Here is a 25,859-nt window from a genome sequence, read left to right as displayed (position 1 = left end):
TTGCCTGCCTTTCTTGTTCCCTCATTAAAATATTTCTGATCCTGAACAAGAGCTCACTTGAGCCCCTGACATATTTTGGGACAAGCTATGTATTGAGGCAGAGGCTCCACCGTTCCCAGTTTCATGATTCTCAGCTTCTCTCCCTGGATATATTGGTTTCTCAGAACATCTTCATAAAACTTTGAGTTATACCTCTTCCTTATCGCTTTGCCGCAGATGGTTGCAGCGATCCAAGAAAGCATGTCCTCCCATGATCCATTCTTTCTGGATAAGGCTCTGAAATCCCAGCTTTGTTCTACAGTACGAATCCATCATTATTTGAACCAGGCAGGAGATCACGCAACAGAGGTCGGAAGCATTTTCTTCTAAACAGAAAGAGAGAAACAGAAGTATTTCAGATGAGAGAAAAGTGTTTGTGGCCACTTTAAATGAAGGTTATGTTTGTGTTATTACAGTCCCTTTCAGGCAAACATTAATGGCTACTGAGTGGGATGTTAGCACTCTCAATGCATTTACTGAACATCCTGAATCTGAACTATTCCATTAAAATCAAATAAAGAACAAAATTAGTACAAGCAGCAAATGACTTAGATAACATATTATTACTTTCTCAGAAACACAGCATTTATCAATTTATCTAATTGATGTCATTCAACATTTCTCGGTCGATTATGATCATATAAACCAAAGAAATATATTCCAAAGCAACATGCATTGAAGCAGCATTTCACAGTGGTAAAGCAAAAAAGATTACTGGGCATTATATCAGAATGGGACAGCATGAACACAGTGCAAGAACCTACACAACAGATTAGTTAAGCAGATGGTACAAAATATAATACAGGACCAAGTTTCAGGAAGTTCCAGGAAAAGCAAGGTAATGTATTGTCCAAAAGCACACCTTTGTAAGTATCAAAGCCAGTAACTTGGGTTCACCCATCACACTAGACATGGTTCATTTAATGATGACCTACACAGAAGCCAAGCTAACTGAGTTCACAGAGTGAGCCAGGATTAAACAAATCAAATTTCACAACTGCATTATGAATGAGCTTAGCAAGTTTGTTGTACCAGTTCTGATCCTGTCGAGTAACAAGACTGACATGCTAAACACCAATCCATCTAAACTAGCCCCCTGCAGGCTAGCCAACCGTACTACTCACAGGTGGAGAAAAATGGGACAGCAGAAGACAGGGTCTTCACTGAAAGGAAAACAAGGAGATAAGACAGAGGACAGATGCAGGTGTTAAACCAGAATCCAAGAAACGCACTAGAAGGGTCATGCTTTAAAATATAAGACAACTCTTTGGTGTATCTTAGTCAGAAATTTATAGTCAAGTACAAATATATACAGACCCGAACACCTCAAGAGTGACTAAACCCATTTCTTTCCTAACTATTCTATTTCTATTACATTTAGGGGGGGAAAGAGTAATCAAACAAATGCTGTATTTTTCAGAGTATAAGAGGTACCTTTTTCCCCTCAAAAAAGAGGCTGAAAATCTGGGTGCGTCCTATACACTGAATACAGCATTTTGGGCCTCCCAAAACCCCGCCCCCTTCACTAAAATGGCTTTGGAAAGCTTTTAGGAGGCTTTTAGAGAGCTAAAACAAAAAGCGTGCCAGTTTTTGTGAAAAATAGGCAGTTTTTACAAAAAAATGGCCTTTTTTGCTTGTTTTTGCCCCCCACCCCCCAAGGGGCACTCTACAAGCCTCCTAAAGGCTATTCATGCCCTTTTTTTTTTTTTTGAAAAAAAAACCAGGGCCATTTTTGGGAGGTTTGCACAGTGCAAAAACTTTTGCCTCTTCAAAACCTTAGTGCATTTTATAATCCGAAAAATATGGTAGGCTCAATCCTCTTTTAGGACTAGAATAAAAGATGATATGATGCATTTTTTTCCAATGTTTGAATATAAATTTTCCTAAAAGAAATAGGACAGATGCAAAAACAAAAATCACATTTATAGGAGAAGGGACTATTATTGACAAATCTTAAAATTTCATTAGAATCACAGCTACAAAAGTATTCTTTGAGGGCATGCCAACCAACTTTTCAAAGTGGTTTTCAATATTCAAACACTGATACTGTTTTTAAGGCAAGAGACTGACAGAAAGGTGTACATGATGTTGGGAGAAGTGTAGACCTTGATGTAGAAAACTGTGCATTTAATGTAACTGTAAAAGAACTCAGAAACTGAGGGAAAGAGGAATCTTGTTAGGACTTCTGCATGCTTGACATGCTCTGTAAAATGAATGCAAATTATCTAACCCTCATTTATAATATATAGCTTAACAGAAAAAGTATGAGTTATTCAGAATCAAAAATAATAATATTGGAACATGGTTAGAACTTGCTTCCAAGTAGTCATAATTCCACTGGAAAAACATGGGAGGAAAAAACCTCTAAGCTTGAAAACAATTAAAACAAATAATTGTAATTAACTGCCTACTTTTCTTTGGTAAGCTGATCAAGAGAACAAAGGGTGGGCAGATATTGATTGGACACTCTTTAATAAAAAAGGTTAAACAGGTCTGTTCTATTAGGCATATTTTTGGAATGGATGACACTCAATCAGCCTGTGGCTTATAACCAGAATGAATGTAACTTGCAAGAGATTCGTCTAAAGTTTGTGTTGGGTATAAGAAGTAGTTTAGAGAGCCGAGGTGGCGCAGTGGTTAAATGCAGCACTGCAGGCCACTTCAGCTGACTGCAGTTCTGCAGTTCGGCTATTCAAATCTCACCGGCTCAGGGTTGACTCAGCCTTCCATCCTTCCGAGGTGGGTAAAATGAGGACCTGGATTGTTGTTGGGGGCAATATGCTGACTCTGTAAACCGCTTAGAGAGGGCTGAAAGCCATATGAAGCGGTATATAAGTCTAACTGCTATTGCTATTGCTATAGTTTAGTTGACATAATACTTCTATTTGGAAGATCATTTCCAGAAAATGATATTGGGCATTGCAGTTGTAATCGGTCAAGCATTTATGCTACTCCCTAAGGTGCTTTTTCAAGAGGCAACTGGACTTTCTGGTTTTTCTTTGAAGACGTTTCGCTTCTCATTCAAGAAGCTTCTTCAGCTCTCCTTCTTCAGCTTCTTGGGTGAGAAGCGAAGCGTCCTGAAAGAAAGAAAAAAACCAGAAAGTCCAGTTGCCTCTTGAAAAAGCACCTTTGGGACAACCATGACCAGGATGACTGAGAATCTCCTTAGACATTTATGCTACTGTAACACATGTAGCTGCCATGAAAGTTCTCCAGAGGTTTGATCTACACTGACATTAGAATTTTAAGAAGCTGAATACTGAAAAGGTAATTTTTCTTTGTAGCTATAGGTAGTCCTTGGTTACGACTATTCATTCAGTGACTGTTCAAACTTGTGATGGCACTGAACATGTGGTATGTATGGCCAGTCCTCTGGTGCCCAGCTGGCAACTACATCAAAGTTTCTCATAGTCATCATTTACTGCCTTCTTTCCCAGCTTCTGGCATCCAAAGGCAGCAGGGATGCTGGCAGGGAGGCTGCAAATGGTGACTATATGATGTCCCTGCTTAATGATCCACAGTGATTTGCTTAATGGTGGCAACCGTTAATGTCAGAACTGCCATTGAGTGGCATGTTTATGTCGTTGTGCTTTATGATCAAACCACTTAGCTATGGTAATTCTGGTTCCAATTGCTGTCATTAACTCAAGGCTACCTGAATTTTATTTTTACTTATTTTAACTTGTACTTTGGATTCAGTAATGAACTGGTGACAAATGAGATGCAACAGACAACACAGATAGCAATTTGGATGAACTGATCCAGATGGAATAACAGCTGGAATTTTACTCTACCTTTCAAACTAATTCATTATACAAATTAGTTTGTATTTGGAGCTAATTTTAAAGTACATATTATTGTATGTGTGTGTATGTATATGTGTATTTTTTTTAATAATTCATGTTACAAGCTTAATTCTTCATGCATCACTACAAGCCCACCATTATCCACTTGTAAAATGATTTGTGTATCTTTCAGTTAACACAATAAAATCCTGTTTCTTTTTAAAAAAATGAAATTACACCCCACGTGTTATTCCTTAGAAATTGAGGGAATTAACATTTATTCATATGGATTTATCGCCTGTTTAAATTGCAATCAAGTGAGTGGCGAACACCCCAAGGAGGCTGCTTTATAATTTAGAAATTTCAATCAAACATTGCAAATTATCTTCAAGTAACTCTGGAAGCATCCTAAAATAGTTCCATTTGGCTAATGTGCTTGACCTCTGAATAATTTGGGGGAGGAAGGATATTCTGGGCTATACTTGAAGCAGTGTTGGATTATGTTTCATGTATACAGCATGAGGAAATTACGTAATACAATTTGAAAACTGATGTTCTGAATATCTTTTAGGAATCAAGTGAACATTGACTCAGCAGTATGTTTTGAACTATTCTGCTTCTTCAAAAAAAGAAATTCAGCTTGAGGTTATATGCATCCAAGGTCAGAACACTATCAAGTTTAAGTTGTTTTAAACATATTTAGATGGCAAGCAATTCATGAATAAAAGATTAAGGAACTACGTTTTATTTTATTTCATCTACTTATAATTGACTGGAAAGGGGGAACTTACCTTGAAGAACAACATTTGAGCTCTGTACTTCAAGCAATTCAATGATATCTATTGTTTTTCTCAGACATCGCCTGGAAGAATATGGACAAATTAGAGCTTTAATATAACTCTGGAATGTTGAAGTGTAAAGGCATATTTCTATTTTGGAATCAAGTGGGATCATGATAGCAATAGCACTTAGACTTATACACAGCTTCACAGTGTTTTACAGCCCTCTCTAAGCGGTTTATAGAGTCAGCCTATTGCCCCCAACAATCTGGGTCCTCATTTTATCAACCTCAGAAGGATAGAAGGCTGAGTCAACCTTCAGCCTGGTGAGATTCAAACTTCCAAATTGCAGTCAGCCGGCAGAAATAGCCTGCTGTTAACTCAAGAATCTTGGATAAATGCCAGTATCTCAAAATGAAATTTGTTGAAGTTATTAAAATCTGAGGATAGATCATGTTGTCCTGTATTATCTTAAACGCTAGATAGTTTGGTTAAGGTTTCCTAAGAATATCTAGATAACACACCTTAGGACCGTGATTGCGAACCTATGGCACGCGTGCCAGAAGTGGCACACAGAGCTATTTCTCCTGGCACGCAGAGCATCACCAGTTGCTCTTCCGGGTTTGGGCGCAGCAGCCAGCTGGTCTTTACGTGCATTGGTGTGCCAGAAAGCAGAAGAGGAGCCGCCCGGTGCGCATGCGCACGCTAGGAAAATGATCTTGTTTCCAGTGTGCACATGCATGTTGGCCATTTGGTGATCTGGTTCCTGGCACGCATGCACACGCAAAAACCACCAACAGGAAGAGCAACGGCCACGTGTGCCAAAAGATGTGGAGAGAAGATCCTGGCCATCGCTTCTTAGCAGAGCAGAGCTGTGGTCGGGGTTTCCCTCCCTCCCTGCCCAAGTGGGCTTCTTGCGTGGCCCAAGCCCTCCAGCCCATGATTCATCTGCGATCTGAAGTGCTTGGCTGGCTCGGGCACCTCCGAAAAGCAGCGGCATCCACAAGTGGAAGGACAGGAGTGCCCAGCCGGCCCCTGCAGCCACTCCCACACAGTCAGAAGCAGCACTGTGACAGCCGCTGGGGGCGAGGGGGCAGCGGTGGCAAGGACAGGAAAGGGCTTCCCTCCCTCCCCACCAGAGCAGGCTTCTTGCACAGCTCCAGCCTATGGTTCTGATGAGGATTCGTGGTCAGGAGTGCTGCTGCTTCCAGCTGGGATATATTCTACCAGGCCCTCGGTGGCGTCTTTATGCAGGTAGCTTGCCTCTCTGCCAGCAGTTCTTCCAGCGTCCCGGCTGGAAGCAGCAGTGCAACAATCGCCGTTACCAGGGCCGAAGGGGTGGTGGTGGTGAGAACAAGTGACCGCCACCTCTTCATCCCTTCCCCAACAGCGGCTATTGCGCTTCCGCTTCCAACCGGGATGCTGGCGGAGGAGCTGCTGGTGGGGAGGTGAGCTACCCGCATAAAGATGCTGCCGAGGGCCTGGCAGAATATATCCTGGCTGGAAGCGGCAGCACTCTGGACCATGAATCCTCATCAGAGCCACGGGCTAGAGCTGTGCAAGATGCCTGGGAGGGCGGGGAGGGAAGCTCGGGCCCGCCCATCCTCGCCATCCCCACTTCTTCGGCCCCAGTACCGGGACACCTTGGGAACGCTCACCTCATGCGGCAGCAAGGTGTGTGTGAGTGTAATGGGAGCTGGCTGGGACTGATCAGCTGAGAAGCATGCAAAGAAGCCTTGGTTTCCCCAGTGCTGTGGCTCTCGGAGGAAGAAGGCAGGGATGCTGGCTGGCATTCGCTTCCCTTACTGAAAGTGGCGAGGGAGTGAGCGGGGATGAACAGTAAGGGAAGCGAATGCCAGCCAACATCCCTGCCTTCTTCCTCTGAGGGCCGCTTCTTTGCCAGCCTCGCAGCAGATCAGTCCCAGCCAACCCCCGTTACACATACACACACACACACACACCACTTGCTGAGGTATGAGGTGAATGTTGCCACGGATAAATCAGGGGGAGAGGGAGAAGTTTGTTTTTTTCTCTCCCTCCCGCTGATTTCTCCCCAGCAGCGCTCACTTCGTGCTGCGGCAAGCATGGTGGCTCTCAAAGAGAATAAAATGGGTGCAGCGCTCTTCCAACAGCTGAGGAAGGAAGAGGAGCCAAGCCCTCGGCTTTTGGAAGAAGCACCCGAGCCCGCTTCATTCTCTTTGGGAGCGCATTGCAAAATGGGGAATTTTCTGACATTTTTGCAACTGGAAACAGCCTAGCGCCCTGTGCACATCGGCCACCCAGGAGCCCCGAGGCTCACAACCACCGACTCCTGAAGCAAAAATGCCCTCCCCCAGCCTCCCAGAGGCCCTCCAGAAGCTGGAAATGGCTTCAGGAAAGCCTCCAAAGGCTGGAGAGGGCAAAAAACGGCCCCAACAAGCCAATTGGAAGTTCGTAAACGATCTGTTTCCGACTTCCAGATGGCATCTAGGGGGACGGGGGAGGCAATTTTTGCCCTCCCCAGGCTTCAGGAAAGCCTCCGGAGCCTGGGGGGAGGGGGTGTATGTGCATGAGGTGTGTGTGTGTGTCACGTGCGCATACGCAGTTGGATGGGGAATTGAGTGGGCACGCGGAGGGGGTGTAGTAACGAGCGAGCGCACAATTCTGGCACACCGTAAAAAAAAAAGGTTCGCCATCATTGCCTTAGGAAGTTAACCTACCTTATGATTTCTAGCCAATTTGTACTTTCTAACAGTGAAAACCATTTTACATCAGTATCCCAGAATTCTGCACTGTTATCTGAAAAAAACACAAGATAATAATTTTAGCTATTTGCATATGAAATATAGAATGTATTTATGGCAGTGAAGCTCAAAGAATCTGAGGCATATTAACAATTGTGTTATATTTTTGCACCAGAACAACCCAAGTAGTCAAAGTACAGGATTTATTGTTTTACTCTGCATTTAAATAATTTCAACAATACAATTTAAAAGAATGGGTAGCTATAGAAAGGCATACAATAACTGAATATTTATACCAATCAGTGGACTAAGAAAACCTTCTGATGTGAAGTTGAAATTTAAAATAATTTTAAAAACCCTGAAAGACTGATTAGTATTAATACTTTATAAGTTTTTAGTGAAAAATGTACTTATATAGTAATTTACAAAAGCAGTAAAAAGCAAAGAAGACAACAAAATCTGGCTCTTTTGAAAAATGATCCATTAATTCCTGGTTTAAGTTATAATATGCACCTGCAGCTTTAAAAACAAGCCTTTCAAGTATCAATAGTAAATAGCAGTTTTAGGTTTCATGCATTTTCCCCCCATTAGAGTTGTAAAATATGATTTTACTTATATTTACTACATACCTATTAAAAACAGCTGTTTAAATTTAGTATATGCAACTTGGATTTCTTGCAAAGATGGAAGGCTGCTTGAAAGTTCTTCAATTTTCAAGGCTTCATATGGAGGCTTATCAATTGTTTTATACATTCTAAATAGAACAGATTAACAACATTCAGAACACAGTAAGGTAAAGATTCCCCTTGCAAATATGTGCTAGTGATTTCCGAATCTAGGGTCGGTGCTCATCTCTGTTTCAAAGCCGAAAAGCCAGCGCTGTACGAAGACGTCTTCGTGGTCATGTGGCCAGCATGACTAAACGCTGAAGACGCATGTAACACTGTTACCTTCCCACCAAAGGTGGTTCCTATTTTTCTACTTGCATTTTTACATGCTTTCAAACTGCTAGATTGGCAAAAGCTGGGACAAGTAACGGGAGCTCACTCCATTACGTGGCACTAGGGATTCAAACTGCCCAACTGCTGACCTTTCTGATCGACAAGCTCAGTGCCTTAGCCACTGCGACCCTTCAGAGTACATTAGAATGCATTAAATTGAGACTTCTTTATTTAGCATCAAAAGGGAAGAACTAGCAACTTTTGGGACAAAAGTGGTGAAATTGTCAAATTTCACTAATTTTATACAATCCTGGGGTAGGGCAACAATACTTCTGTTTCTGGAATTCTTTAGCTAGTATACAAGTGTACTACAAATAACAAAGAATTTGGGGATGCCAATCTTCCTGACCTCCTTCTCTGCATTGTTATAGAGAAAAGTATATCTTATTGTGAAGAAGCTTAAACTTTCTTGAAATATTAAGCATATATGAATAGCAGATAATTTCTAACAGAAAATATTTGCTATACATTGTTACAATTCTGACATCTTTCTTGCAGCTGCCATTTATTGAACTGTGTTATTACTTTTTAGAGTGTTGTATAAGTTTGATAAATGTATTAATAAAACTAGAGGAGTATTGTGTTTATGCATGAATTTGTATACCTTTTGTCACCTGAGCTCCAAAGTAACTTCAAGCCTGATTGTGATTTAGACTTGTTTTTCTTAGCCAGATGAGTGAACAAACTGTTCACTATTACCATGGTCTAAATCAGGGGTCAACCTTATTATACCTACCGCCCACTTTTGTATCTCTGTTAGTAGTAAAATTTTCTAACCGCCCACCAGTTCCACAGTAACGGTGATTTATAAAGAAGGGAAATAACTTTACTTTATAAAATTTATAAAGCAAAGTTACAGCAGCCCCCTACCGCCCATCATGAAAGCTGGAACACCCGCTAGTGGGCAGTAGGGACCAGGTTGACTACCACTGGTCTAAATTATATTGATACTCACACATGAGACAGTGTTGAAAGCGCCGTATCTTTCCCTATTGCCCAAGAGTTTGTGATTTAAATTAATGGGGAATTAAATACATATTATAGGGTTGTTAAAAATTTGCAGTTCCTGAAAGAGGAAAGCCTAGATAATTTATGTGACCAGATTGATCCAGTTATTTCACAAAAGCGTGTTTCCCCAAAAATATGACAGGGTCTTATTTTCTTTTTACTTACAAAATATGGTCTTGGGCTTATTATAGGGGAGGGCTTATTGTTTTGGGGTTGCTGCTTGCTTACGAACTGGCTCCCGAAGAGCTAGACACAGCCTCAGGGACGAAGCAGCCATGAAGTGACCAAGCTCACAAGCAATCACCCAGCAAACCCCCTCTCCAGCCTCGTCCCTGAGGCTATGCCCAGCTCTTCGGGAGCCAGTTAGCAAGGGAGCAGCCGCCTAGCAACTCCCCCCTCTAGCCAGGCAGAATGCCACTCCCCAACCTATCGGTATCCCAAAGGCGCCAAACAATGTGAGCGCCTTTCCGCCCCCCCCCGGCTCCTGCAGCTAGGTGCCTTCAGGATACTGCTATGTCAGTGAGCGGTGCTCTGCCTGGCGATAGGGGGGGGGTGTCCAAGGGGTTTATTTTTGGGGGTGGGCTTATATTTTTGCCCATGCGAAAAATGTGGCAAGGCTTTAGTTTCAGGACAGGTCCTATTTTCAGGGAAACACGGTAGTCTAGCAGTCTTCTGCAACATTCAGAACACCCCACACGGCTTATGTTCATATTTGATTCCAGAAAAGTGCCAGACCACCCAGAATAGTGATCCATAGAAAAGAGAAATGTCTAGTATATTATCAATGGAAAAAAAAATGACAGCTTGCCATTAGGAATTAAGTAATCATAGAGTTATTGCAGCTGAAAATGCAAATGTACTAAGTTGAAACAGAACCATTATTTACCCATCCAAGAATAGTTTGTGCAGCTGAGAAGTGTTGTCATCTGATTCTTTGGCAAAAGTTGGCATCTTGAAGAGAGCAGCGCCATTATGGGAAGACCAACACCAAATCTGCAGAAGGTATTTACATGAGGTTTGGTTATGTATCAGAAAACATTCATTTTGTTATGGAGTAGTAGAGGCGTCATACAGCACAAGTTAAGAGTATTCCACTAACCATGCATGAAATTCAGTGCCCTGAAGAGCACTTAACATGAAGGTGGATGAAACGGTTTGGATAATCCTTCAAACAGCAATTTGGATGATCTTAATATGGTCCCATGCTGTTTCTCCATTAGATCTAGCCATGTATCTGGATTTCCTACTTGCATTAAGAATTAATATATAACTGTAACAGCAGCTATGTTTTCTATCATCCTTTTTGTTTTGAAAAAAAAAGGGGATTTTAAAAGTACCATTGAATAAGAAATTGCTGAACTGGCATAAATCAAAATGTTTTGGGCAATCTCACAAGCTTTCAACAAACAAGATTTTGTTTTAACATATTACAACTGTGATTTGGTAAGGTACTTGTAACCTGTCTCATATGTATCCTGCATTTACATAATCAACCCATCTCCCCCCCCTTCCCCCTTCACCTGACCCCAATTTAAATCTAGCATTCTACGCACCAGATGTAATTCACAAAAAATGTATGCCTTTTAATAAACTGTGTTGGTTGGAAAAGGTCCTTCCAGATTCTTCCTAATTTTTGTCATCATAGGCTAGCATGACTCTCCTCCTACAATATCAGCTTTTATGAAGATAAATGTTTATAGAGCATATATGCTTTTCTCTAGCAATTTGAACTATTTCTATTGAAAAAAAACTGTTTTCCAAAATGAAAGATATCACTCATTGAACTTTTTCAGTTTTCTTCTAGCACATGTAACATCACTAGATTTTCTAAGCATGCCAATCCAGGAGAAATCCCATTGATCTATCAACTGGAGCAAGGAGTTTCTTAGCAATAGCAGCCTGTAAGATTTTAGAAATTGTAATTATCTTCTTAATCTGTTCTAGCCAAGTGGGAGATGAATATGATCAATATAAATGAATGGGATTGTTAGGAAAGCTAGTACTATGTAGCAGTTAAGCTGTTAGGCCAGGGTCAGGAAAACCCAATTTCTAGTCCTCTTTAGGGACAGAAGCCAGCTGGGTGACCTGGATTGGTCCTTCTCTCTTGGTCTATATCAGTGCTAGGTTCTGCAACAGAGAGGCAGTAAAACTTCTTGTCACATCACATATTGGTAGCTTTGCTGCATGAACCATTGTGAGTGTAATGCAAAATGAATCCTAGAGGTAAGCAACACAAGAATTAGGATATACCGTATTTTTCAGAGTATAAAATGCACCTTCCCCATCCTAAAAGAGCGTGGAAATATTGATGCGTCTTATACACTGAATACAACCATTTTTGGCCTCCCGAAGCCCCGCCCCTGCATCCCATTTTTGTGAAAAACATGCCATTTTTCGCAAAAACTGAGGCTTTTTTGCCTTCCCTCAGCCCCCAGCAGGCTTCAGCAGAGCTGGGGCAAGGAAAAATCGGGCGTTTTTGCCTTCTCTCAGCCCTGCTGAAGCCTGCAGAGGGCTGCTGGGGGCTGAGGGAAGGCAAAAACTTTTTTTTTCTTACTTACCTCTTCGAAATCTTGGTGATAGTCTTGGTGATAGTTTTCAGTCTTATAATATGAAAAATACAGTATTCCCATCTCCCTACACATAGCTGACTCTTCATGTATCCGAATATTAAAGCAGAGCTATAGTTTGCTAAATTGGAACTGGAAACTCAATTTGAATCAGGTCACCGGGTTTGATCTGAAAAAGGCTAATTTGCATTTTTTTTTTTAAAAAAGAAGGAAGTACAAAGTTCATTTCCACTCATCCAAATCAAAGGACTGTTTAAACTGCTCTATTAACTGTATTTATCCATTAACCCTACTTCCCAGAAGCAAACAATACATCAAGCTATATAAATAGCTGTAATAGCTGAAAAAAGCTGTAATATTGTTTTGCTTATCTCTGACTGTGCTAAGGCTATATTATTAAATTGCATTCATTTGATGTTACCCAATCATTTAGTAGTAATAAAGAAAGCAGTGTGTGTGTATGCATATATATGTGTGCGTATGCGTATTTATATGCATATGTAATACAATGTAATAAATATACATGTGTATATGTTTACTAAAACCTTGTTCAAGCTTGTAAACAAATATACTCACTGGAATTCCTCTTCCTTGATACTGCAAAATGCTCTCTTCAGAAATAGCCATTGGAACAACAAAATAGGCAGGCAACCTGAAAAAAGTTAATTTAACAAATTAAAATCTGCAAGTTATTAAGACATATCTCTCAGTTGGGGCTTCTCAGTACAGTTCAGTTAGTTAGGAAATTTTTTATTGTACAGAAGGGCTGAAGTCATTTCAAACAGTTAGCAGTTAGCAATAGCAGTTAGACTTATATACCGCTTCATAGGGCTTTCAGCCCTCTCTAAGCGGTTTACAGAGTCAGCATATTGCCCCCAACAACAATCCGGGTCCTCATTTTACCCACCTCGGAAGGATGGAAGGCTGAGTCAACCCTGAGCCGGTGAGATTTGAACAGACGAACTGCAGAACTGCAGAACTGCAGTCAGCTGAAGTAGCCTGCAGTGCTGCATTTAACCACTGCGCCACCTCGGCTCACCTGTTGTCTTGTGGCAATGAAAACTGCAGCCCACATCTTATAAACCTTTGGGTTTAAACTTTCTATTAAATAGAAATCTAGCTTATATTCCTCATTCTTGCTAAGGAGCTGGTGGCTAGCATAAGCGTGGTACCTAATGGATTATCCTGTAATTATTATCCTAATGGATTATCCTAATGGATTATCCTGTAACAGAAGCAATCTTTGAACGTAGCAGCAAAAGTTATCATGAATCTTGAACTAAAGAAAATGTATTTTATTTCTGTACAAGAGTTTAGAATCTATCATCTACTCATCACAGTTAATTTCATGAACCGGTATCTACTTGCTCATATTTTAATTTATAACACAGGTACTCCTTGAATTACGCCAGGCCTTCTTTCTGAGGTTGCTTGTGGTGCTTCTGAGGCCTTCTGAAACACTGCAAAGAAAGCTGTGCCAGCCATTTACTATCATGAAAACAGGCCACGGAATTTAGATAACAGTAGGTACAGCCTTCTTGTGGGGGTTTAGAAGGACTCAGAAGCCTTCTGAAGCATTGCGAGAAGGACAAGCTGCCTTGGGAAGAAGATATGGTGCAGCCATATCTGGACACGCTTTGTCAGCAGTGGAAGGAAGATGGTGAGGGTTGGCAAGGTGAATGCAGAGCAGGGAAGCAGGGAAGACAAGAGACATAAAATGCAAACCAATTTGAGTTACGCATTGTTGTCAACAATGTTAATTTTTAAAAAGTAATGAGTTCTTACTTTTTAGAGACTTTATAATCTTCGTTAGCACTCACTGCTTTGTATTTTAGATTTCCTTTGGTCCGCTCCAATTCTTGACGCCAGTCTTTAATAGAATCAAACCATACTACTTGATTCTCTTTCTCTGTTAAAATATAATTTTCTTTTAGACTGGAGAATTTTGAACTTTTCAAACTGATTTTGCAACTTAACCAAAAAGCTTTTGGTTTTTGTGAAATATGCTTTTTAGTAGGATAAACACACTGGATATTTTTTCTTACAATTCTAATGTAGCTTTTGACCATTCTGAGACATTTCACATTCACCATAATTAATAGGGAATGCATATATTTTCATTTTTAACAGAAGTAGCAGTGCCATTTTTAAATCAAATTTTTGCATACAGAATATTGATAAGTGTTTTAACAGGAATATGTTGAAGCTCACCTCTTGATCATTATTCATGAACAGCTATTATGCAATCTATTTCTCATCAGTGTTAAACAGGATAGGACAGAACATATGACCAAGTCTGTTTTAAAGAAAGTTTGTCAAGACAATAGTTACCTAGAATCAAAATAGCAAGGAAGATATATTGTGCATGCTTACCTAAATCATTTGGGGCAGCTGATGCATAAGAGAACAGAAACAAGCGTTTAAATAGCTTAGGGGTCTGTGTTTGATGAACTATGCCACTGACAATCTAAGAAAGGAACAAGAAATCATCATATTTGTAAGTCATTCATGTTAATTAGAAGAACCGAGTACCTTCCAACTTTCCTAGACTGAACAATTTCCTAAAGTGACCATATATACTCAAAAGGCTAAACATCAATTCTATTAAAATATTGTATATGGACTTCCCCTATTACCAATAGCAACAGCACTTAGACTTATATAAGTGGTTTATAGAATCAGCATATTGTTCCCAACAATCTGGGTCCTCATTTTAACAACCAGAAGAATGGAAGGCTGAGTCAACCTTGAGCCTGGTGAGATTCGAACTTCCAAATTGCCGTCAGCCAGCAGAAGTAGCCTGCAATACTGCGTTCTAATCACTGTGCCATCATGGGTCATTTGCATTAAAATATTTGTCTAGGAGATGCTGTCTAGCGTACTGTAGCACAGGGGTAGTCAACCTTTTTATACCTACCGCCCACTTTTGTATCTCTGTTAGTAGTAAAAATTTCTAACCGCCCACCAGTTCCACAGTAATGGTGATTTATAAAGTAGGGAAGTAACTTTACTTTCTAAAATTTATAAAGCAGAGTTACAGCAAACCCCTACTGCCAACCATGAAAGCTGGAACGCCCACTAGTGCGCAGTAGGGACCAGGTTGACTCCCACTGCTGTAGCACAAAGGATATACAAATCTCACAAGTGGCCTGCATAGCTATTTGTCAGTAGGTAGAATTGTGTTAGAGTTAACAATTAAGTCAGGACAATAACACATGGAAACATATGCAGAAAGTTCTAGAAGTCAAGATTAAAGGAGTGAATGAATGAGGCGGCTGAAAATTAGGACCCCAAGTTGATTTCCTCTGTAATCCTATCTCTAGTTATAAGGATAATGATTTTTATGAAAGGAAGGTTTGGAGATGATTGAGAATGTTCACAGTACCATGATTTGGCCATACATTTCCTGCATCTTTGTTCATAGTCTCTCTCTTCATTCCTAGCAAACGTAACCAAAGCAGGTATAACTAAGTCAACGTAACCTGCAAAACTGCAATACGTTTCCAACACTCAGGTAAGAGTTCAAAGCAAATCAAAACACAGAGACCCAAGACTTATTAACATCCACGGGACCTAAAAGCATAACATTATTATACAGTTAAAGGATTCCTCATCTTAAAAAAAATTAAGGAATAGTCATGAAATCAATGCCACACAATACCCCATTTTTCTTCATTGTATGTTAAATCAAATGAGAAATATTCACATGGCACAATTAATTTGTAAATGGAATCCAGCAATTAGGTAACTTTATTCCTTAGACTGAAATGTATAGGTATTTAAGGCAAAAGTGGATTCACAAATGAAGGCGAATGAAGGCGAAAAGTGGATTCAAATCTGTGCTAATCTATAATAGGTTTTGTTTGCCATTAATTTGGCATGCAGATTGTAAACCAATGGTTTAGTTTTTTGCAGTTAACTGAAAATATGGCGAAGCCACAGCTAGACAAAGATGCTCCAACAAGGCAGGGCTTTCTTTCCTATGTAATTTTCAGACCTTCTTAAAAATGTAACTCAGATGTAACTACGTATTGCTCTTTATGAATGATTAGTCATATTCCAAAGGTTTTTAAAAAAGGAAATAGGTAGGGCCATAATTACCCTTTTAACTTCTTCTTCCTTGGTATATCTTAAACAGAAGTGAAACACTCTGAGATCTTTGCAGTAGATTATTATTGTTTCTGGATATTTTCTCAGTTGACCACTTAAAGGTTTCTTTTTCTCATCATAAACTGTAAGGAAAATACAGGTTAGTTTTAACATTTATTCAGGTAAACAAACTTACCACTATTCATCCAGCAAATAAGTAAACTTAGATCTTCTTGTCCCAAAAAATATTCCTAAATTTATAGCCATCATCATGAGAAGCTGGGAAACATTTTTTTCAATTTGCTTAAGAGACTAGAGAACCATTTAAAAATGTGAAATGCTGATATATATAGTGTCATAATGAGTGAAATACACCTGAAAGAGCATAACCATATTTTTCAGAGTATAAGATGCTCCGGAGTATAAGACACACCTTAGTTTTTGGGGAGGAAAATAAGAAGAAAATAATTTCTGCCTCTGCCTACCAGCCTCCATGGTATTCAGCTGGCTAGCTTCCTGTCAGTGTGTGTGAGTTCATGACTTGGAACACATGGTAATAGCATAGCAACTAAGGTAGCTAATGAGGGCTATTTGGACTCTGAAACAGTATTTGCTGTTTGAGTAACAAGGAGACAGGAAGGAGCCTGACTTAGCTGAGGACTGAACGTGAAACTGGTATTGTATTATATATTATTATTACTATTATTTTGAATCCTGCTGAATCAGTTACTTGTGTGTGCTTTCTGAATGCAACTGCTGCTGCAAACTCTTACCAGCCAGGTCAGCTTCAGCAGTTATTGCAGCCTGATTCAGCACAGCTGATTGACGGGTGGATGGGACTGCCAGAATACCCCCAACCAGCTGTTCCAGGCTGCAGGGGTTGCCACAGACCATCGCTGCCTCCATGCCTCGCGTTTTTGACCTCTGGTGGGGCTACATTCGGTGTACAAGATGCACTCAAATTTTTACCCTCTTTTTTTGGGGGTGTGTGTGCGTCTTATACTCTGAAAAATACCGTATTACTTAAGAGAATCGGTGTGCAGACTGTGGTTTGGGCTGTTGCTAATGTGGTTATCTCTGCAACCTTACTTTGGTACTATTATCCTAATCACCACCTGCAATTTACCTTCTTTACCTCCTGCAATTGTTGTTGAAAATACAAACAATACCCAAACTTTACCCCTCAAATATTTGTATTTCTGAAGATTTAAACAATACTTGAATATGTGCTTCACAACAATTTACTGCTCAATTTAATTTAAACTAGAACAGAAAGTATTTTGCTTTTCTTGACTCGTGCATGCAGTGATAACCTCAAGGCTGGGCTAGTGTAGTATGATCTCTGCAGAGGAGGCAAAGACAATAACCTAAAAACCACATGGCCAAAAATATATCAGGGCAGATAATGAGTTGTTCCTTTCCAAGTACAGGTAGTCCTCGACTTATGATCACAATGGAGCCCAAAATTTCCACTGCTAAGCAAGATAGTTGTTAAATGACTTGTGCCCAATTTTATGACATGTTTTGCTACAGTTAAGTAAATCACTGCAGTTGTTAAGTGAATTGTGTGGTTGTTCAGCGAATCTGGCTTTCCTTGTTGTTTTTTGTAAGCCATCTGGGAAAGCTATAAATGGTGATCACATGAGTTGGGAACAATGGAACTGTTATAAATACATTCTAGCTGCCAAATACCATACTTGATTTTTGATCCCTTGATCATAGGCACTCTGCAACCATTGTAAGTGTGAAAATTGTTCATCAGTCCCAGTAGATTTAATTACACTTTGCTTTTATATCCAAATGTGATTTTGCTTACTATTTCTTACTCTTCGTCACTTTGCATGTATTATATCACAAATATGCATACTTTTGTAATTAAAAACAATTAAAATATTAACATTACATTTAAAAAATATCTAAATCACCCAGGTTTGACAAAACTGAACATGTATTTCTGATTACCAAGTGTAGTAATTAAGATAAAGCAATTATTAATGCTAACCTACCTCCATAAAGTTGATCTACACATTGAAGGGTTATGTCATTTTCTTCCAAGATTTTATTTTTGAACTGCGGTTCCTAGAAGAGGAAAATGCCTTAACTTTTGATTAACAGAACACAATTTAATAAGATTTCTCTTTTACTATGAATACCATAGAAAATGTATTCAAAAAGTTAATTAGCTCTTTTTATTTTAGAGTATTAACCCTCTAAGAACTAATGAAATAAAATATAATCAACATTACCATATACAGCTGAATTTTAACCACAGTTTTTTTTCCCTTTAAAGCTTCTAATCCTTCCCAGAATTGTGCCAAACCAACCCTAGTATTTTCCACAAGTAGATCCAAGGATTTAATATTTTCACTTTCTGCCAAAAGTGTTCTTAAAGTCTTTAAATAGATTACACATTCAAAATTATAAGTTGTAAAATTGTACTAAATTCATTATAGGGACAGCAATAGCTTAACTCTCAAATATTCTTTTATAAAACATCATGCCTGATTCATTACCAAGATAAAAAGTACACAACCATCATGTAACAGAGAGAATTTGCTCACCTAACAGACAAAAACTAACTTTGTTGACTTACTTCCTCTAAAGTGGATTCTTCTCCAAGGAATGAAATCTTGAAGTTTGTGCAAATAAGTTTTCCAAAAGTGCCACGATTTGATCCATCATCTTGTACAAATTTCAAAACCATGTTTGCTTCACAAAGCACCAGCTCACCTAACGGAAGTTAAATTTGCTTCTTAGTACATTGCAGTGAATTACCGTACTTAGATTCTCAAATTCCAAGTTGCTCAAATCACTGTAGATATAATGAGCTACATAATTAAAGGGATTTTGCTACTACTATTGCTCTAAACTGGAGAAACACTCATTCACTTTAAACTGAACTATCAGATCAGAATTAAACACAGGGCACAGTTAGCCTTAATCTGAAATCAAACACAACATTCTAAGGAAATTTTGTACAATACTTCTAAATTAGGACTGTATTATAAAAAGGAACCTCTCTTCTGCACTTGCATCCATTTAACCAGTAGTCTCTGCTATTTTTATAAATATAAGGCAAATAGGTTTGTTTTTCAAAATAACACCATGTGTCTTTTAAAGCAAAGTTACAGAAATTGAAAAGTACAATAACTGAAAAAAAAACCCCACAAAATATTGCGACTTGGCCATCAAAACTACACGATTATGGATGAAACATGTAACAGTGATGCCGATTAGCATTGGGACACTTGGTACCATGTCCAAGAATCTTATAAAGTACATCAAGAAATTGCAGCTTCCTGCAATGACACCAACGGAACTGCAAAAAACTGAGCTACTCAGAACATTGTACATTTTAAGAAGACACTTGGTTTATACCTAGGATACTGGCAGCAACAGTATCAGCCATTAGAGCCAGTCAATGGTATTTGTGATATATTTTTAAATGTTCAGTTGACTGAGTTTCATGTTTAATGAATAAAAAAGATGATAATGATAACAATAATACAATAATAAATACAAATATTTGTATTTAGTTCATTTGTTTACATATATTCCTTAGAATTCAGATTATCTACTTAATTGTATCATGTAATGCACAATTACAGCATCCAATGTTGTGCAATATTATTTCTTTAGAATTACCTGGTAACAAGTGAGGTTCCACTTCTTTTTCTATGGGTTGCCTCACATATACTTCCTAAAAGAAAGGACATTGCATTAGTTCAGATGTTAAGTAAAAAGTTACATATTCAATAGACTGAAAACATACTTTGAAGGCAAATAACTTCTGCTGCGTTACACTGGCATGTAGAAAACATTTACCAAAGTTATACAGTAACTGAAACCAACCTAACAAAAATGTGGAGAATTATAAGCATATAGCAACAGCACAGATTACCATTACAAGAAACCTACAATAATCTATTGCTGATGTATACTATTCCCTGCTCTCTTTTTAGTATTAAATATTAAAAGAAGGAGAACAAAGCTCACAACCCAAACAAGAACCCAATAAAATTGCTAATATTTAACTAGTGTTAAGAAAGCATTGGGAAGAATGATCATGTCCCAAATTACTCAAGAAAAGAACTGCATCTAGTATATAATACATTATGGTCATCAAGCCTAAGGAACTAGCAAAACCTGGTGTGATGGCAAAAAGGAGTATAAATTAAGGATTTCTAATGTTTGAAAATGTGTCGTGTTTGCTGAAGGCCCCAAGTTTGATTGTTTTCTATTTTATTTGTTGCTTACCAATACTAGGAAAGACCATTCATTCCAGATTTGGGAGAAATCCTGGCAATCAAAATATTAAATTTCTATGCCACCAAAATGACAAATTATTGATTTGACTCCCTACAAATTAAGTGGGAAACAAAATCATAGCTTCTAGAATTTTATTTGATTCCAAGCAGTTCCATTTTGATTCACACAATCAGGAGGGAGGAAGACTCACAGAGCCACTCTTCATCCCTCCTGCTTTTGTTCTCTTCCTTGTGGTCTCTTGCAGGAATGGGAGGGGAGAATGAAATCCCAGCAATACCAGCCACAAAGCAGGAGCCCAATCCACAAGGCTGCTGCTCTATTGAGACAAGCTGGTCCAAGCTCCCTGAACCTGGCTTTCAACCCCTCCGCAATCAGAACTTTTAGCTGAAAACCTCATGTTTACAGTGATATTTCTGTCACTCTAATATAAATCTCTAAATAGTTCACCCAGCACTCTTCAAATGGCTCAAGGTGGTTAATGAAAAAAACAAACAAAACCATTTCTACATTATAAATTCATTCCAGATCAATCACCCACACCAAATGTCAGTTCAAACAAGTTAGTCTTAACATTTAGTCTAAACTTATAACAACCTGAAGTCTGCATAGCCAAGAAAACAAATCAATGCACCTTCACTACATATTTCAGGTTAACTAAAAGTTGTTATATCAACCAATATGAACTAAATGAGTAAAGAAACACCATTCAGAGATTTATTTCTCCCACTTACAATTTTACTATCATTTATACTTATACTATGGGATGCGGTGGCTGAGTGGCTAAGATGCTGAGCTTGTTGATCAGAATTTCGGCAGTTCAACAGTTTGAATCCCTAACGCTGCATAATGGAGTGAGCTCCCATTATTTGTCCCAGCTTTTGCCAACCTAGCAGTTCGAAAACACGTAAAAATTGCAAGTAGAAAAAAAGGGAACAGCGTTCCGTGTGCCTTTGGCATTTAGTCATGCCGGCCACATGACCATGGAGATGTCTTCAGACAGCACTGGCTCTTTGGCTTAGAAACGAGGTGAGCACCGTCCCCTAGAGCCAAGAACGACTAGCATGCATGTGTGGGGAAACCTTTACCTTTATACTTATACTAATAATGGAATCAGGAATTGAATTTATGCCATGAATAAACGTTTAAGGTCAATACGTAATACTTTCAGTTCTGACTGTTCCTTTTTACCTTAGAGAAAAGAGCTAATTTGTTTTAAACCACCCTCCAGACCTTCCGCGCCGCACTTAAAATCTGGCTATCCCGGCTGGCCTGGGGTTAAAGACTCTAACCCCTACTCGAATTGTATGACTGTTGAGTTCTTAAATGATGTAGTGCTTTTATGTTGTAAATTGTTTGTCCTCCCCCCCCCCCCCCTTTGAACTGTGAGCTGCCCTGAGTCCCCCCAGGGAAAAGGGCGGCATACAAATAAAGTGAAACTAAACTAAACTTAAAGATTGTTGCATTTTGCATCAAAAATATTTTGACAACTATCAACAGGAAGCCAGCCAAATATAAACATAGTTAACCATGAACGTTGCATATCAGCAAGTTTTGTATTGTGAAAAAATAAAGGACATTAATGATCTCAATATTTTTCCAGAGAAAAATACAAGCTCCCCAAAACTTTTTAATTTTACCACTTTAGTATCCAAAATGAATGTGGACAATACTTTAAAAAACACAAAAAAGGCAAAATACTAGTAACCAAAATAGAAACCAATGCTTTCCTTTATATTACTACAGAGCTAGTTCGTAAGCAAAAATATAAACAAACACCAAGACTCTAAATTTATAGTTAAATTGTTTCTCTCTAATAAGAATAATCTTTTTTGCTATATCTCCTAGTTACGGGATGGCGAACCTATGCCATGCGTGCCACAGGTGGCATGCAGAGCCATTTGTCAGGGCACGTGACTTCAGCCTTTTTTGAGACCATTTTTCGCCCTCCCCAGGGTCCAGAGGCTTTATAGGAGCCTGGGGAGGGTGAAAACAGCCTTCCCCGAGTCCCCCGGAAGCTTCAGGAGTTTCCTTGAAGCCTTCGGAGCGCAAAAAATGACCCTACGAGCAAACTGGAAGTCCGTTCCCGAACTTCTGGTTTGCCCATAGGGCCAGTCTTTTGCACTCCGGAGACTTCAGGGAAGCTCCTAAAGCCTCTGGAGGGCCTCCGTAGGGTGGCTGTTTTTGCCCTCCCCAGGCCCCTATAAAGCCTCTGGAGCCTGGGGAAGGCAAAAAATCATGAAAAAATGCCGCCCCCGCACTGGTCATGCACGCTGTTGGTCGCATATTGCATTATGGGTGTGGCACGCCCACGTGCAACTGCCTTGCGCTCCCGTCTTTTTGGCATGTGAGCCAAAAAAGTCTCTCTCACATAATTTATTCTGCACAATAAAGCTATGTATCCTTATTATCCAGGGAGGATTCCTTAAATGAAATTTGTACATTATCTTTGCAACAACTAATGTTATGCTTAGCACCATCTAAATTTATTTTACCATATACTCTTCCTCCCATAATGAGTTATCATGAAGCTTTAAAGAAATTCACATACTAAATGATGATGTTGAGAATTTAGACAATTTGAACATCACATTATTTAAATATGAAATTCAGATTGTTCAATTTACTTTATGTCTCTCTCTAGGAAGGCATGAATAATGAAACTAAAAAACAAGTATAACCAGTATGGAGCTGGCCTGAAGGGCAGGTTCAAGTATCTTTATTAAGAAACAGTTACAGTACTATAGAGGCAAGCAGAAGAATAGCAGAAATATTTCTGTATTTCTTTTTTCCCCTTTTTTTTGTAAATTTTGGCTTCTTTTTGTCCTTGATTTCCCCCTTCCAAACCTCTCCATTTTTGTACTTTGCACTTTATCTCTTTTTGAAATGTAGTACTTTAAAGTGATTTTTTTAAACGACAGAAAGGTAGAGTACTAGCAGAACATAACTGTCAGAAGAGATTATGAAAACCACTTAATTTTACAATACATAGACCGATTTAACCATAATATCAACTGGAAATCTGTGAGCATCTAGATCAAGCTAACACCCCCCCCCCCAAAAAAAAAATGCCTGGGAAAATTTGGGACTCACAAATCAGCCATTAACAGGCACATAAATATTTGCATACCATTCAAAAGAGACAATAAAAAAGCTAAAAAGGAAACAAAGACCAGAATGCCTCCTAGCCAGCAATTATACCCAAACAAGTAACGAGTCACACTTGATTAATATCAGACATATAAACAAGCAGTAAACAGCCCAATCAGGCACCTACCAAGGAAAAACATCACCCCCACCAACACTCACAGGGCAACTTACTGTATAGAGAACCCCATTCTTTTCTAGAATTGAAGATGTTACCTAGCTGGATAATGTAACTGCACAAGATCAACCAAGCTCAGAGAGCATCAAGGACTCCTCAGTTTCATTAACAGTATCCATCTTCAAATATAACTTGTTGCATTTGTTATATCTAGGATTTAAGTTTTCCAGAATCAGTTTATTACTCTTTCAACTGCCCACAACAGGATGTTCCCTGTATGTGCGCAGATTGAGTTATTACTAAATTACTAACCAAAAATCCTCCTAGCTACACTTCACGTAATCAGAACATTCTGAACAGAGTTGCAATTTTCTCTTCAAGCATTAATCAAAAAGCTATAAAGGAAGAAACCTATTTTGGGCTCCATTAAATGCAAGCCTCTCTACTTTCAATGGCTTCTTCCCTAGTTTATACCAAATAATCTAATATCCTAATTCTTTTTTATGAGCTTATTGGCAGATTATATATCTTCACTGTATTCCAGATTCCTTCCTACTACAGCAAGCATTTTAAACTAACTATAATAAGCTCATGGTCAAAATCCAAACAAAGTGATTTTATCTGTGCTAATTGTTCCAACAAAAAAATTATTTGCTAGTGTTCAAACAATTACCGTATTTTTCAGAGTATAAGACGCACCAAGATTTTGAAGAGGCAAATTAAAAAAAAAAAGTTTTGCACTCTACAGACCTCCCAAAAACAGCCATTTTTTGGTCAAAAAATGGCATGAATAGCCTTTAAGACACTTGTAGAGTGCTCCTGGAGGCTAGAGGGGCAAAATGAGCAGAAAAATTGCCCCCTTTTTCCTTATTTTTGCCTTTTCCAGCCCCCAGGAGCATTTTGGAAGCCTCCTAAAGGCTATGCATGGCCATTTTTGCAAAGGGGGCAGGATTTCGGTAGGCCAAAAATGCTGTATTCAGTGTATAAGATGCACCCAGATTTTCATCCTCTTTTTTGAGGGAAAAAGGTGCATCTTATACTCTGAAAAACATGGTACTTTATTTCTAACCAAAGGATAGAAACCTGTGAGAAAGAGTCCACATAAACAGTATTCTTATTATGATATACTGAATATAAAGTAGCCAACTTCATGTTGCCAGAAAGTTATGGTTCAGTGAATCACAAAAATACAAAAAACTTACTTGAGTAAGCTATGGTATATTTAATTATGGGAGTTTCATGTGAGCACAACCAATGCCATTATTTATATCCTGCATACAATGACTACATCATTCAAATACACATTCATTATACCAGCCCCTTGTTCATATTTTGGCCATATGCTGACAATCTGGTTCTGTGACAAATTACCACTTCTTGTTTCACCATTCATTAGAAATATTGGAAGGTATACTTTAAATACACTGTTTCCAACCCCGTTCATTTTTCGTAGAACCAAGAATGAATTTTTGGGGTAAATATCATTTATAGATGGCAAACCTCAAAAATAGAAAGGTATATTTCTGCTAATTTCATTTTTTTAAATAAGTGGCTGCCATTTTAATAAATGCGCTTGAAAGCAATAAGATGGTCTCAAAGCTAACGATTATTTTTGATAAATGACAGTTCAGTTGTTCAAGTGATTTGCTAATCTACATAATAAATGGATATGATGCATCTAGACTTGGAGGCTGGATCAAGCCACAGTTAAATTACAATGAATTATCTATTTTTTTTAAGCCAAAGTTTAAAACAAGTTAACTTTTGTGACCTGAGCTCCTTCTTTTATTCAGACCAGCTCTACAATACAGAACAGGAAGCTACTTAAAGGTATCCATGAGGGATGAGGTGTCAAAAAAGCAGGTGCAAGCACGCAAGTGAAGCATATTTTAAAAACATATCTCAAACATTGCTTTTATGTAAAAAGGAGTTGTGCTTCAATCATGTTCACCATCTTGATGTTTTGGACAACAAGTGCTTCTGAAAGGAAGTACTCTCCTAACAAACTTTTCAGGTCCTCTGTATTCTCACAAATACCCTGCAGCTCATACATAGGAAGTGAAACAGCTGAAGAAAAGATAAGTTTCTTTTCATTTACTTATCCCAGGGGGATCCAAAATCTTAACTCCCAGGAAAAAAACAAACAGGAAGCACTGACCTAGTCAGGCACTCCAAAAAATGAATCTGCTTCCCTTGAGCTGCAGATTAGCCCATTATGTCAACATGCCCAATCAACAATTTTTTTTACAACACCCACATTTTATTGACATACAACCAATTTTGTTAAGCAATATGTAATAAATTTGCTTTTCAAAACACTGATGTTATTAATGGAAT

At 38.8% G+C, this 25,859-nt stretch overlaps 1 protein-coding gene across 2 annotated transcripts in view; it reads right to left on the bottom strand.

The window, feature by feature from the left end:
- The window catches only part of MTMR12 (myotubularin related protein 12), a 39,928-nt gene that overhangs the window by 11,181 nt on the left and 2,888 nt on the right, over positions 1-25,859 (bottom strand). The window contains exons 1-13 of one of the 2 annotated variants that reach the window (XM_032213064.1): positions 19,844-19,866; positions 19,637-19,691; positions 18,585-18,721; positions 17,998-18,070; positions 16,004-16,134; positions 14,276-14,369; positions 13,688-13,811; positions 12,479-12,554; positions 10,222-10,328; positions 7,956-8,080; positions 7,303-7,381; positions 4,616-4,686; positions 193-365 (exon numbers count right to left, since the gene is read on the bottom strand). In XM_032213064.1, the coding sequence (XP_032068955.1) occupies positions 193-365; positions 4,616-4,686; positions 7,303-7,381; positions 7,956-8,080; positions 10,222-10,328; positions 12,479-12,554; positions 13,688-13,811; positions 14,276-14,369; positions 16,004-16,134; positions 17,998-18,070; positions 18,585-18,695 (1,164 nt within the window). In that variant the 5' untranslated portion in view covers positions 18,696-18,721; positions 19,637-19,691; positions 19,844-19,866. Of the gene's footprint in view, positions 1-192; positions 366-4,615; positions 4,687-7,302; positions 7,382-7,955; positions 8,081-10,221; positions 10,329-12,478; positions 12,555-13,687; positions 13,812-14,275; positions 14,370-16,003; positions 16,135-17,997; positions 18,071-18,584; positions 18,722-19,636; positions 19,692-19,843; positions 19,867-25,859 lie in introns of those variants that run through there. The other variant, XM_032213063.1, reaches the window with a different exon arrangement.

Source organism: Thamnophis elegans, chromosome 3, assembly GCF_009769535.1.
Source record: "Thamnophis elegans isolate rThaEle1 chromosome 3, rThaEle1.pri, whole genome shotgun sequence".
NCBI classification, from domain to species: Eukaryota; Metazoa; Chordata; class Lepidosauria; order Squamata; family Colubridae; genus Thamnophis; species Thamnophis elegans.
The sequence above is the reverse complement of the archived record's forward strand: the minus strand, read 5'-3'. Positions and strand labels throughout refer to the sequence as shown.